Here is a 14,753-nt window from a genome sequence, read left to right on the forward strand (position 1 = left end):
GTGTAGCTGAGAGGGTAGAATGCCCTTGGGTTCCATTCCCAGTACCGCAAAATAAATAAATAAATAAATAAATAGGCTGTGGGGTATAGCTTAGAGATAGAATACCCCTGGGTTAAATTTTTAGTAACCCTCCCCAAAGTTTAATATATACTGACTTCAGTTCTCCATAACATAGCACCTTTAAGATAGTCAAGTTAGAGAGCAGAAATAAGCAAGGGTTGAGGAGGCTTACTCCAGTAAGATAACCAAGTCATTCCATCTCAGGTGATACAAAGGCCCACCTGCAAGCCACCTCCTTCATAGCCAAATGCTACTTTCTAAAATCTAAAGGAAGCAAGTATAAGTATAATCCCAGTACTCCAGAGGCTGAGACAGGAAGATCACAGGTTGAGGTTAGTCTCAGCAATTTCATGAGACCTTATTTCAAAATAAAAGAAATTTGCCAGGCGTGGTGGCGCACACTTATAACCCCAGTGCTTGGGAGGCTGAGACAGGAGGATCGCAGAGGTTCGAAGCCAGCCTCAGCTACTGAGGGAGGCTCTCAGCAACTCAGAGAGACCCTGTTTCCAAATAAAGCATTAAAAAATAGATCTGGGAGTATAGCCCGAAGTGTAGAAAAGCCCCTGGGCTCCACCCCCAGTACCACAAAAAAAATTAATAAATGAAATAAATAAACCCATGGGCTCTGCTTAGATAGTGATGAGAAATTTTCCAAAATGGTGGGAAGAGTGCAGATACAAAGCTGTGGTGTAAAATAGCAGTAACTGCCCCAAAACCTAAAACATTAAGGGAAAGATTTCAGAAGAGATAGAAAACTCACCACATCAAAGATAGCACTGCATTTTCCACTCTTGGAATGGACCATTCCAGGGCTCTCTGGAGAGTATTACTTCCCTTCTAACACAGCTTCCTCTCTTAAAACTATCATCTCACTTCATTACATAAATATTTAATGTTTTCCTATCTGTGTCTCTAGAGTGACATCTTTCTTTCAGGAAGACAAGAACCAAGGAAACCACTGCAGGGTAACCTAGACAGTCTATATATAAACCAATCGTAAACAACTCAGGCATATTGATATGCACCTTCATACCAAAAAATCTCAGAGAATAGCCAGGAAAAAGAGGGATTCCTTTAGAAATGTCAATAGATCACAGAATCTCTTTCAGATTCAGAAAATAAAGCTAAAATTATGTTTGGCTCTCTGGATGAGAGCCAAATGTTTTCATTAAAATGAAAATGTTTTAATGTTTTCATTAAAGACAAAAATGAGGATTCTAGAAATACTGTGGATAACAGGAAGGAAAAGAACATTTATATTCTTATTCTAGCTCTGTTACTATCTTATTTGGTCTATCATTTATTTATAATCCCAAGGACTCAGTTACTAAATATTACACTGAAAAAAACAGACTATTAGGTTATTTCAGCTACAAAATACCTGATTCTGAAACATATTTGGAAGTAGGTCATCTTAGACTGAACTATGCAAGTGTACCTAAAATGTGACAAATCACAAGTTTGATAATATCAATTTCAGATTAGAAAAATATGAGTCTGGTCAGAAATAGAATATGAATCTTGTTTTTTATTTTTTTATTTTTTTATTTTTATTTTTTTTTTTTTTTTTTTGCGGATCTGGGGATGGAACCCAGGGGCATTTGACCTCCGAGCTACACCCCCTGCCCTATTTTTAATTCTTTATTTTGAAACCGGGTCTCATTGAGTTGCAGAGGGCCTCACTAAGTACCTGAGGCTGTCCGCGAACCGCAGTCCTCCAGTTTCAGCCTCCAGAATGCTGGGATTACAAGCGTGCGCCACCATGCCCGGCGAATCTTGCTTTTTAAAACAAAAAAAAAAATTTTTTATGGTACTGGGGGTGGAACCCAGGGGTTTTCTACATCTGGGCTATACTCCCAGACCCTCTTTATATTTTATTTGGAAACAAGGTCTCACTAAGTTGCTGAGAGCCTCACCAGGTACCTGAGGCTGGCTTCGAACCTATACGATCCTCCTGTCTCAGCCTCCCAAGCACAGGGATTACAAGCGTGCAACACCACCCCCGGCTAGAAAAAAATTTTCAAAAAGTTTTCTTCATTACTTCAAGAAACAATAATTTGCCTTTCTGAAGATTCCAGATACATTTCGTTGATGACCACACCCTAAAAGGAGGGAAAAAAAAATGTGCAGAATAATCTGTGCTGCTATGTGAACAAACAAACTCTTATAATTCTTCTAACGACATTCTATTACCTGAAAAAGACTTTGTTAATACCAGAAACTTTCCAGAATAATAACCATGCATGGTGGCACACACTTGCAATCCCAGCAATTGGGAGGCTGAGACAGGAGGATCCGGATTTGAGGACAGCCTCAGCTACTTAGTGAGGCCCTTTGCAATTTATGAGACCATGTTTCAAAATAAAGAATAAAAAATAAGGCTGGGGGTATAGCTCAAAGGTAGAATGCTTCTGGGTTCCATCCCCAGACACACACACACACACACACACACACACACACACACACACACACGGCAGATTGATCACATTTGTCTAATGGATAACTGCCCAAATTTCATTAAAATGACAAGAGACATTTTGAAAGAAAATAAAACCACAAACAAAATATAGAAATATAGAAATCCCAGAAAAATAGAAATATAGAAATCCCAGTCTCAAAAAATTGCTGAGGCTGGCTCTGAACCTGTGAGTCTCCTGTTTTAGCCTCCCAAGTCTTGGGATTACAGGCATGTGCCACCACACCTGGATATGGATATATATATATATATAGTGTGTGGAGGGAGGTACTGGGGATTGAACCCAGGAGCACTCTACCTTTGACTTACATCGCCAGCCAAAACAGGAAGATCGAGGTTCACAGACAGCCTCTGCTTCTTAGTGAGGTCCTTTGCAACTCAGTGATACCCTGTTTCAAAATAAAAAATAAAAAAATAGAGCAGGGCAAGGTAGTGCACACCTGTAATCCCAGCATTTGGGAGGCTGAAGTAGGAGGATCGTAGTTTGAAGACAGCCTCAGCTACTTAGTGAGGCCATTTGCAACTTAGTGAGACCCTGTTTCAAAATAAAGAATAAAAAATAGGGCAGAGGGTGTAGCTCAGAAGTAGAATGCCCCTGGGTTACATCCCCAGACCCACAAAAAAATTAAAAAATAAAGTCTGCATTTGAAAATCTGAATGTTTTCTGTTAGTAAATTCCAAATTCACAGTTCAAGTCGGGCGTGATTGCACAAACTTGTAATCCCAGCATTTGGGAGGCTAAAACATGAATATCACATTTCGCAGACAGCCTCGGCTACTTAGTGAGGCCCTCCACAACTTAGTAAGACTGTGTTTCAAAATAAAGAATTAAAAATAGGGCAGGGGGTGTAGCTCAGAGGTCGAATGCCCTTCAGTTCCATCTCTAGACTTGCAAAAAAAAATAAAATAAAATAAAAAATAAAAAATAGGGCTGGAGGTGTAACTCAAAGGTAGAAGGCTCCTGGGTTCACTCCCAGTACCCCCAAACACTATATATATATCCAGGTGTGGTGGCACATGCCTGTAATCCCAGGACTTGGAAGGCTAAAACAGAGCCTCACTAAGTAGCTGAAGCTGTTCATGAACCGTGATCCTCCTGTTTCAAAATAAAGAATAAAAAATAAGGCTGGGGGTATAGCTCAGAGGTAGAAAATTCCTGGGTTCCATCCCCAGTACTGCAAAAAAAAAAAAAAAAATATATATATATATATAGATAGATAGATAGATAGATAGATAGATAGATAGATAAAGGGGTCTGGGAGTGTTGCTCAGAGATAAAATGCCCCAAGGTTAAACCCCAATAAAAGAAGAAAAAAGAAAAGAAAAACAGGAATGGTGGCAAAGAGTTATAATCCCAGTTACTTGGGAGATGGAGACAAGAATGTTACAGGATTCCAGCCAGCCTCAGCAATTTAGTGATCCCCTTTGCAATTTAGTAAGACCTTGTTTCAAAATAAAAAAAAATAAACTAGGGCTGTAAGTATAGCTCAGAAATAAAATGTCCCTGAGTTCAATCTTCAGTAACACACACACACACACACACACACACACACACACACACACAGCTGGGGATATAGCTCAGTGGCAGAACACTCCTAAATTCAATTTATTGTACCAGAAATAAATAAAGGGCTAGGGTTTAATAAAGTGGTAGATTACTTTCCTAGTGCCAGGCAGTGGCGCACACTTGTAACCCCAGCATTTTGGAGGCCTAGACCGGAGGACAGTGGTTCACAGCCTCAGCTACCTAAGTGAGGCCATTCACAACTCAGTGAGACCCTGTTTCAAAAAATAAAAAAACTAGCCAGGAATGGTGGTGCACACTTGTAATGCCAGCTCTTGGGAGGCTGAGACAGGAGGATTGCACAGGTTCAAAGCCAGCCTCAACTACTTAGTGAGGCTCTCAGCAACTTAGCAAGACCGTTTCCAAATAATGTATAAAATGGGTCTAGGAGTATAGCCCAGAGGTAGAAAAGCCCCTGGGTTCCACCCCCAGTACCACAAAAAAATAAAAAATTAAAATTAAGCCGGGCGTGGTGGCACACGTTTGTAAGCCCCGTGCATGGGAGGCGGAGACAGGAGGATCGCGCAGGTTCAAAGCCAGCCGCGCTGGCTTAAGAGACCCTGTTTCCACATTAAAATGTATAAAATAGGTCTGGGAGTGTAGCTCACCAAAATTAAATAAATAAATAAAAATTTAAAAATTTAAATAAAATAAAAGACTAGACAGGCGTGGTGGTGCACATTTTTAATCCCAGAGCTTGGGAGGCTGAGACAGGAGGATCGCACAGGTTTGAAGCCAGCCTCAGCTACTGAGGCTCTCAGCAACTTACTGAGACCCTGTTTCCAAATAAAGTATAAAAAAAAATAGATCTGAGAGTATAGCCTGGAGGTAGAAAAGCCCCTGGGTTCCACCCCCAGTACCACAAAAATAAATAAATAAATAAATAAATAAATAAATAAATAAAAGCAAAAAGACTAAAAAATAGGGCTGGGAGTATAGCTTAGAGGTAGAATGCCCCAGAGTCCCATCCTCAGTACCACAAATTTAAAAAAATTACTTTCCTAGCATTGTAATCCCTGCGCTTAGGAGGCTGAGACAGGAGGATCTGACAGGTTCTAAGCCAGCCTCAGCTGGTTTAAGAGACCCTGTTTTCAAATATATAAAAAAAAAAAAAATAGGTTTGGGAGTGTAGCCCAGAGGTATAAGGCCCCTGGGTTCCATCCCTGGTACCATGAATTAAAGAAAGGGAGGGAGGGAGGGAGGGGGAGGAGAGGGGAGGGGGAGGGAAGTGAAGTGAAGTGAAGTGAAGTGAAGGGAAGGGAAGGGAAGGGAAGGGAGAGGGAGCCAGCCAGGCAAGGTGGCACAGGTTTGTAATCCCAGCATTTGGGAGGCTGAGACAGGAGGATCACAGTTCACAGCCAGCCTCAACTACTTAGTGAGACCCTGTTTCAAAATGAAGAATAAAAATAGGGCTGGGGGTATAGCTGAGAGGTAGAGTACCCCAGGGTTCCATTCCCCAGTACCTCCGAAAAGGGAGAAAAAAATTCTGGCCCGACGTGGTGTCGCAGGTTTGTAATCCCAGTATTCAGCAGGCTCAGACTGGAGGATCAGAGGATCTTGTCTCTCGGAAAGCCTCAGCTACTTAGTGAGACTCTGATTCAAAATAAGGAATAAAAAATAGGGCGGGCGGGTGTAGCTCGGAGGTCAAATGCCCCTGGGTTCCATCCCCAGACCAGAAAAAAAAAAAAAATCTACATAAAAGTATATTACCAGTAATAAAATTACTTTCCTTGCAAAGTAATGACTATATTTTAAGTAATGTTTACTAAATACCACTCAACACATATATTAGAAAAGCTTGCAAAAACAATTTAAGATAATCAGATAATTTCGGGATAACATAAATAATTTTTGTTTGTTTTGTGGTAATGGGGATTAAACCCAGAGACATCCTACCTCTGAGCTATGTCCCATTCCTATTTTATTATTTTATTTTGAAACAGGGCCTCACTAAGTTACTGAGGCTGGTCTGGAACCTGTGATCCTCCTGTCTCAGCCTCCCAAGAACTAGGATTACAAGCATGTACCACCACACCCGGCTGCAAAACACTCTGAAAATAAGTATGGAGGGTCCTCAGAAGAATGGGAATGAACCTACCATATGACCCAGCTATACCACTCCTAAGTACCAACCCAAAGAACTGAAATCAGACCACCATAGTAACTCAGGCATATCTAGGGGTGGGGTGGCGTGTGCGCGCGCATGCGTGTGTGTGTGTGTGTGTGTGTGTGTGTGTGTGTGTGTGTTACTGGGAATAGAACTCAGGAGCCTTCTACCTCTGGGCTACACCCCTGACCTATTTTATATTTTATTTAAAAACAAGGTCTCAGCCGGGCGTGGTGGCGCACGCTTGTAAAACCCGCGCTTGGGAGGTAGAGACAGGAGGATCGCGCTAGTTCGAAGCCAGCCTCGCTGGCTTAAGAGACGGTTTTCAAATAAAATATAAAACAGGTCTGGGAGTGTAGCCCGGAGGTAGAAGGGTTCCATCTCCAATACCACCAAAAATAATAATAATAATAATAATAAATACAAAATAAAAACAGGGTCTCACTAAGTTGCTGAGAACATCACTAAGTAGCTGAGGCTGGCTTCGAACTTGCGCGATCCTCCTGTCTCAGCCTCCCAAGTACTTGGATTACAAGCATGCACCACCACCCCCGGCTTATATCTAGGTTTATACAATTCATAATACTCAAACTATGGAACCAGCCTAAGTATACAAAAACAGATAAATGGATTACAAATTATCGAATATACATACAATGAAATTCCATTCATCCATTGAGAACAAAATTATGTCATTTGTAGGGAAATGGATAGAAATAATGAATATTTTGCTACATGAGATTAATTTAGTCACAAAAAATAAAAGGTCAGATGTTTTCCCTCAAGTGGAAGCTGGGGAGAAACTTGAACACAGGAGGGACTCCAAACAAAGGAGGAGGAACCCAAGTAGAGTGATGAAGGGGCCCTATGGGGAAAAACAAGGTCTCAGCCGGGCGTGGTGGCGCACGCTTGTAATCCCCGCGCTTGGGAGGCGGAGACAGGAGGATCACGCTGGTTCAGAGCCAGCTTTGCTGGCTTAAGAGACCCTGTTTTCAAATTAAAAAATATAAAAAATAGGTCTGGGAGTGTAGCCCAGCGGTAGAAGGGCTTCCAGAAACCCCAGTACCACCAAAAATAATAATAATAATAATAATAATAATAATAATTAATAAATAAATAAAAATAGAGCTGAGGGTGTAGCTTGGAGGTAGAATGCCATGGGGTTCCATCCCCAGTACCTCAAAAATAATAATAATAAAGAATAAAAAATAGGGCTGAGGATGTATCTCAGAGGTAGAATGCCCTGGGTTTCATCCCCAGAACCACCAAAAAAAAAAAAAAAAGAATAAAGAAAGAATAAAAAATAGGGGAGGGGATGTAGCTTGGAGGTAGAATGCCCCTGGGTTTCATTCCCAGTACAGAAAAAAAAAAAAAAAAAAATTGGGGCCAGTGTAGCTCGAAGGTAGAAGAATGCCCCTGGATTCAATCCCCAGTTCCAAAAAAAAAATAGTTTAATTACCCAACGTACTGTCAAGATGACTTGGGTTTTGTAATATCCTCCTTAATATTTATTTGTATTTTCTAGTAACTTTTCAATAACGAGTATATATTCTAATCCCCCCCCCCTCCGACTGCCGCCGCAGTACTGGGGATAGAATCCAGGGGCATTGTACCTCAGAGCTACATCCCCAGCCCTATTTTTTATTCATGCCCAGCTTTAAAGTAAACTTTTAGTATTTGTTCTGAGTAAAATTACATTATGGGTGATTCTGCTCTTAATGTAAATGAGATTTTCCTATGCATGTATTTTTCTGCTTTATAGACAAAAATTACATTTCAATACAGTGAGAGCTGGGTTAGTTAACTCCAGCTAGTGGTTAAGACTATTAACTATTTTTTATTTGGTCATTTTTAATTTTTGAAACGGTCTCACTGAGTTGCGAAGGGCCTCCTTAAATGGCTAAGACTGTCTGTGAACTGCGATCTTCCAGTCTCAGCCTCCCGAATGCTGGGATTACAAGTGTGCATCACCACCCTGGCCTCAGCCCTATTTTTTATTTTTTATTTTGAAACAGGAACTAAGTAGCTGAGGCTAGCCATGAACCTGTGATCCTCCTGTCTCAGCCTCCCAAGTAGTGGGCAAACTTGGGCCACCATGCCTGGCTTTTTTTGTTTGTGGTAGTACTGAGAATAGAAGCCAGGAGCATTCTACCTCCAAGCCGCCTTCCCAACACTATTTTATTACCTATTTTGAAATAGTGTCTTAATCGCAGAGAGCCTCACTAAGTAGCTGAAGCTGTCCTCGAACCTGCAATCCTCCTGTCTAAGCATCCCAAATGCTGGGATTATAAGCATGTGCGACCACGCTGAGCTTAATAATGACATTTTTATGAAACTGATAATATGTCATAATTCTATTCTCCCATAAATTTTTCATCTAGTTTCTAATTAATTTTGGAAGTATCCATGTTGATAAAGAGAACAAAAGCTATTAATGACATCTCCCATTGTTCAAAAAACAACTTCAAATAAAAATTTAACTTTTTTTTCATTTTGCAATGCTGGGGATTGAACTCAGGGGTATTCTACCTGTGAGCTACACCTCTATGAACTACACCTCTAGCCCTCTAGCCCTATTTCTTTTCTTTTTTTTTTTTTTTTTTTTTTTTTTTTTTGCAGGTCTAGGGATGGAACCCCAGGGGCATCTGACCTCCAAGCTACACTGCCCTATTTTTGATTCTTTATTTTGAAGCAGGGACTCACTAAGTTACAGAGGGCCTCACTAAATAGCTGAGGCTGTCTGTGAACCGCGATCCTCTGGTCTCAGCCTCCCGAAAGCTGGGATTACAAACAATGGCCAACATACCTGGCTTCTAGCCCGATTCTTTATTCATGCCCAGCTTTAAAGTAAACTTTTTGTATTTGTTCTGAGTAGACTTACATTATGGGTGATTCTGCTCTTAATGTAAATGAGATTTTCCTATGCATGTCTTTTTCTGCTTTATAGACAAAAACTACATTTCAATACAATGAGAGTTGGGTTAGTTAACTCCAGCTAGTGGTTAAGACTATTAACTAAAACCATAATAAGGTTAAATAGACCATTTGATCCACCGACTAACTTCCCTCTATTGCAGGGTGACAGACTGCATCAAAATCCCTGGTAGTCAGTTCTTGGTCACAAGGAGAGTGAGCCAAATGTACAGCTAGGTCAGCACAAACCCACCATCACCATGTTCTACTCATCAATTTTACTACAAACAAACCATGTAAGAGCTATCATCCTGGGAACGTACAGTAAAAATATACGCAAATGAGTCCTGAAACAGATAATAATCTATGAGATAAACGTATAAAATCTACTTCAGATGCTAAATTCAAGAAAGAAGATAACTTAAGATCTAAATCCATTCCTATTAAATCAATATTTATACTTTGTATGCGTGTGTAAGATACTAGATATTGGATCCAGAGACAGTCCACTTCTTCATTACACCCCAGCCCCATTTAATTTTTTTATATATGTATTTTATTTTTTGCAGTGCTGGGAATGGAACCCAGAGGCATTCTACCTCCAAGCTACACCCCCAACCCTATTTTTTTATTCTTTATTTTGAAACAGGGTCTCACTGAGTTGCAAAGGACCTAAGAGGCTGAGGCTGTCCGTGAACCACATCCTCCTGTCTCAGACTGCCAAATGCTGGGATTACAATCGTGAACCACTATGCCTGGCTCCATTTTATTTTTTATTTTGAAAGTCTTGCAGCCAGGCTGGTGGTATGCACTTGTAATCCCAGCATTTGGGAGGCTGAGACCAAAGGATCTCGGTTTGCAGGCAGCCTCAGCTACTTAGTGAGGCCTGCAACTCAGTGAGACCTGGTTTCAAAATAAAGAATAAAAATTAGGACAGGGGATGTGGCTCGGAGGTCAAATGCCCCTGGGTTCCATCTCCAGACCCGTGCAAAAAAAAAAAAAAAAAAAAAAAAAGAGTCTTGCTAAATTGCTAAAGGCCTCAGTAAATTGCCGAGGCTGTTTTCTAACCTGAGATCCTATCTCAGCCTCCCAAGTATGAACCACCATGCTCAGCCAATATTTAAACTTTACGATGGCAACATATATCAGGCGTGGGGCAGGTAATACATAGCATGCTTGATGCCCAGGGGTCAATGCTCAGAACCAAAAATAAAATATAAATCAATTGAATAATCAAATAAAAGCAAGGCGTGGTGGTGCACGCTCCCAGTACTTGGGAGGCTGAGACAGGAAGATTGCAGGTTCTCAGCCAGCCTCAGCTACTTAGTGAGGAAGGACCTCCACAACTTAGTGAGACCCCCTTTCAAAATAAAGTATAAAAAAACAAGCCGGGCATGGTCGCTCAAGCTTGTAATCTCAGCTTTTGAGAGGCTGAGACAGGAGGATCGCGGTTCGTGAACAGCCTCAACTACTTAGTGAGGTCGTTTGCAACTCAGTGAGACCCTGTTTCAAAATAAAGAATAAAAAATAGGACGGGGCTGTAGCTCAAAGGTAGAATCCCCCTGGGTTCCATCCTCAGTACCCCCCCCAAAAAAAAATCAGGCTGGAGGTGTAGCTCAGAGGTAGAATGCCCTGGGTTCAACCCCCAGTATCACCAAAAAGAAAGAAAGAAAGGAAGAAAGGAAGAAAAGGAAAGAAAAAGCTCGAAGCAGGCATGGTGGCACATACTTGTAATTCCAGGACTTGAGAAGCTGAGACGGAAAGATCACAGATTGGGGCCAGATTCAGCTATTAAGTGAGGCCATCTGCAACTTAATGAGCCCTTATATAAAAAGTAAAGAAAAATTTGGGCTGAGGGTGTAGCGCTGAGGTATAATGCCCCAGGGTTCAATTCTTAGTACCACAAAAAGTAAAATAAAAGTAAAAATAAAGAAAAAACTGGGCATGGTGGCACATGCCTGTAATCCCGTACTTAGGAGGCAGAGACAGGAAAATCACAGGTTCATAGCCATCCTCAACAACTTAAGGAGGCCTTCAACAACTTAGTGAGACTCTGTTTAAAAAAAAGGGGGGGGGGGAGTCAGGCATGGTGGTACACGCTTGTAATCCCAGCATTTGAGAGGCTGAGACAGAAGGATCTCGATTTGCAGACAGCCTCAGCTAATACTTAGTGAGGCCCTTTGCAACTCAGGGAAACCCTGTTTCAAAATAAAGAATGAAGACAGGCGTGGTGGCGCACACTTGTAATCTCAGCATTTGGGAGGTTGACACTGGAGGATCTTGGTTCATGGACAACCTCAGCTACTTCGAGGCCCTGTGCAACTCAGTGAGACCCTGTTTCAAAACTATTAGACTAAAAAATAGAACTGGAGGTGTAGCTCAAAGATACAATGCCCCTGGGTTCCATCCCAGTATCGCAAAAAATACATAAATAAATAAAGAGAAAAAATAAATAGGACTAGAGGTGTAACTTGGATGAAGAATCCAAGGGTTCCATCCCCAGTACCACACACACAAAAAAGGAAATACCCCTGGTTTCCACTCCCAGTACCTCAAAAACAAAACAAAACAAAAAAGGGCTGGGGGTAAGCTCAGAGACAGAATGTCCTGAGTTCAATCCCCACTATCACAAAAACAAATAAAATGCCAACACAATAATTTTGATTCTCAATGCTAAAAGAGAAACTGGTGGCAATAACATTCTTCTCTTTTCAACTGCAGCATATGTATAAAATATAAAAAAGATGATCTCCTTATCCTCTTTTACCTATATGTAGGAATTGTAATTTAAGAGTATACCTCCAAATTCATCCTCTAAAGAAACAAATCTAGTTGTTTTATTACTTATTAAATCCAACCACTTTTCCACCACCACCCCAATTTTTCTTTTGACCTACAACTCTTTCTCATAATATGCTATACAAGACAAATGAATTAAATACTTCAGTCATTTAGGTTTTGCTTATCCTGGAGGCTGTGGATTCCCTGTGGATAACATAATTTACTCCAGTCCTTCTTCCCACCCACAGTCCACCACAGATTACAAACTAGCCATGCCTGGCTTGTCCCTCAGTATGCACCACAGCCTGGCTCTAAGAATACACCACACACACACACACACCAAAATCTGCAGATGCTCAATTACTTTATATAAAATGACATAGCCAGGCGTGGTGATGCATGCTTGTAAACCCAGGATTCAGGAGCTGAGGCAGGAGGATCTTGGTTCCAGGACAGCCTCAGCTACTTACTGAAGTCCTTTGAGTCCAATGAGACTCTGTTTCAAAATAAAGAATAAAAAATAGGGCTGAAGATGTAGCTCAGGGGGAAAATGCCCCTGAGTTCCATCCCCAGTACCACGAAAAACTAAAATAAAATAAAATGGCATAGGACTTATATGTAACCTACCACACATCTCCCCTATACACCATCTCTAGATTATTTATAACAATAACATTGTAATACAATGCTATACTGTATCACTTAGAGAATGCTGGCCAAAACAAAAAGTTCCTCCATGTTCAGTAAAGAGGCGATTGCTTTCCATCTGGGCTGACTGACTGCACCAATGCAGAACCTCCTGTCAGGGAAGTCTGTCAGTAGTAGCATATGCTCACAGATCAGCCCCTCTCACTAACTACACTTTAAAACACTGAAGATGCTAAGTGTGTAACATCACAGTTCTGGACCTTGGAAGACCTTCAAATACACTTACTGAAAATATGAATAAGGGGCGTGATGGTGCACTCCTGTAATCCAAATACTTGGAAGGCTGAGATGGGAGAATCTCAGTTAGTGGACAGCCTCAGCTACTTAGTGAGGCCCTCTGCAACTTAGTGAGACCTTTTTTCAAATAGGTCTGGGAGGATAGCCAGGAGGTAGAAACGCCCCTGGGTTCTACCCCAGTACCAAAAAATAAAAATAAAAATCGGGCTGGGGCTGAGGCTTAGAGGTAGAATGCCCCTGGGTTCCATCCCCAATACGGCAAAGAAAAAAAAAATTTTTTTTTTAGCAACTGAACCTTTGATTCTTTCCTGTACCACTGAGTATCAGCAAAGTGCCATACACCAGGGAAATTAATTTTATATTAATCTTTTTTGTGTGTGGTCCTGGCCACTGGGGTACCCAGGGGCATTCTACTTCCGAGCAACACCCCCAGCCCTATTTTATTCTTTATTTTGAAACTCACTGAGTTGCAAAGGGCCTAAGTAGCTGAGGCTGGCCATGAACCCCCATCCCCGTCTCAGCCCCCCAAATACTGGGATTACCAGTGTGTGCCACCACTCCCAGCTAATTTCATAGTAATCTTTGACCCGACACATTCTTTTCTTACGAGATATACTTTGAAATTCCTCATTGCAGGGAAAAGAGTTGGATTATATCTGGTTCATTTTCTAATATAAATGTCCCCTACACAACAAAGAGTTCAGTATATGTCTAATTAAATAAAATTTCATAACATCATCCTTATTAATCAAGAGGTCCTCACGAAATTTATGAACTTATAAACTGTAACACATTTTTTTTTACAAGATTTGACAATGCTTTCTAATGTAGCTGATGTTAACAAGGATATCTGGGAGATGGAAATGAAAGCAAGGGGAGAAAATAAGACCATAAAAAAAAAAAACAGTTCAACATACTGCTTCCATTTCTACCTTTACTCCAAAAGAATTTAAATGGAAAAGACAAAACATGGAGGCAGAATCTGTCATTCACAATAAGCCATAAGGGGAAAAAGGTCTCTGGATTTGCAAAACCATGCGTCTTCAACCGCTATCTTTTCAAGGAATTTTTAAAGAAAGGGTTTTTTTTTTCCAATCTACAGAATGTTTTGCTGAAGCATCCAGAACCAGCTGCATCTCATTTTACCAGTAACACACACACACACACACACACACACACACACACACACACACAGGCTCACGCACACGCACATCACCACCACCCCCAGCTACTGCTGCGTCCCTGCTGCCAAACCAACCATCACGGGGGAAAAAATTAAGCCATGAGATTCATTTTCCTAATTCGCTCTGAAAAACAGTCACATTTCTTTCTCCCATTGGAAAATAAACCTATTCTAACGGGACTGGAGGCGGCGCGGGGGGACAGCTCATTCCCATGCAGTTTCCCATTCTCCCTAGAGAGAAAAATGAAATTTACTTGTAACAAGAGACGACTGCTACCGTGGCCCCTTTACAACCTAGTAAAATTAATAACAACAATAATAATAATTAATGTTTTTGAGGCATGCACAGGAACAGGAATCTGAGGCACTCCACTTTGAAGCGCTAGAACCCTTAAGACCTCCGGAATTTGGGGGAGGGCCGCAGCCCGCGGCCCCGCAGACACCTCCTCCATTGAGCAGGATCCCGTTAGACCCGCGCCCCGGCCTCCCCACCCCGGCCTCCCCGCCCCGGCCTCCCCGCCCCGGCCTCCGCCCCGGCCGCCGAGCCGGGCCCGCGCCGCACCTGGATGTAGTTGTTCTCGCAGTAGTCGGCCACCCGTTCCAGATTCGTGTAGCTGTCGAAGAGGGCCCGGCGGCCCCCCGGGATTTCCTCTTCCAGCAGCATCTGCAGCTCCGCCATCTTCACATCCTCCTCCGCCGCCTCCTCATACAGCCCGCAGCGCCG

The 14,753-nt window shown here is 41.8% G+C and overlaps 1 protein-coding gene across 50 annotated transcripts in view; it reads right to left on the reverse strand.

The window, feature by feature from the left end:
- Positions 1-14,708, reverse strand: part of ABI2 (abl interactor 2) — a gene marked incomplete at both ends in the record, with an annotated part of 113,273 nt that extends 98,565 nt beyond the window's left edge. For all 50 annotated transcript variants that reach the window (XM_080689727.1, XM_080689725.1, XM_080689708.1 and 47 more), the window contains one exon: positions 14,592-14,708. In XM_080689727.1, the coding sequence (XP_080545853.1) occupies positions 14,592-14,708 (117 nt within the window). The remainder of the gene's footprint in view (positions 1-14,591) is intronic.
- Positions 14,709-14,753: the final 45 nt, after the last annotated feature.

Source organism: Muscardinus avellanarius, assembly GCF_963383645.1.
Source record: "Muscardinus avellanarius genome assembly, chromosome: 2".
In the NCBI taxonomy this organism is placed as follows: Eukaryota; Metazoa; Chordata; class Mammalia; order Rodentia; family Gliridae; genus Muscardinus; species Muscardinus avellanarius.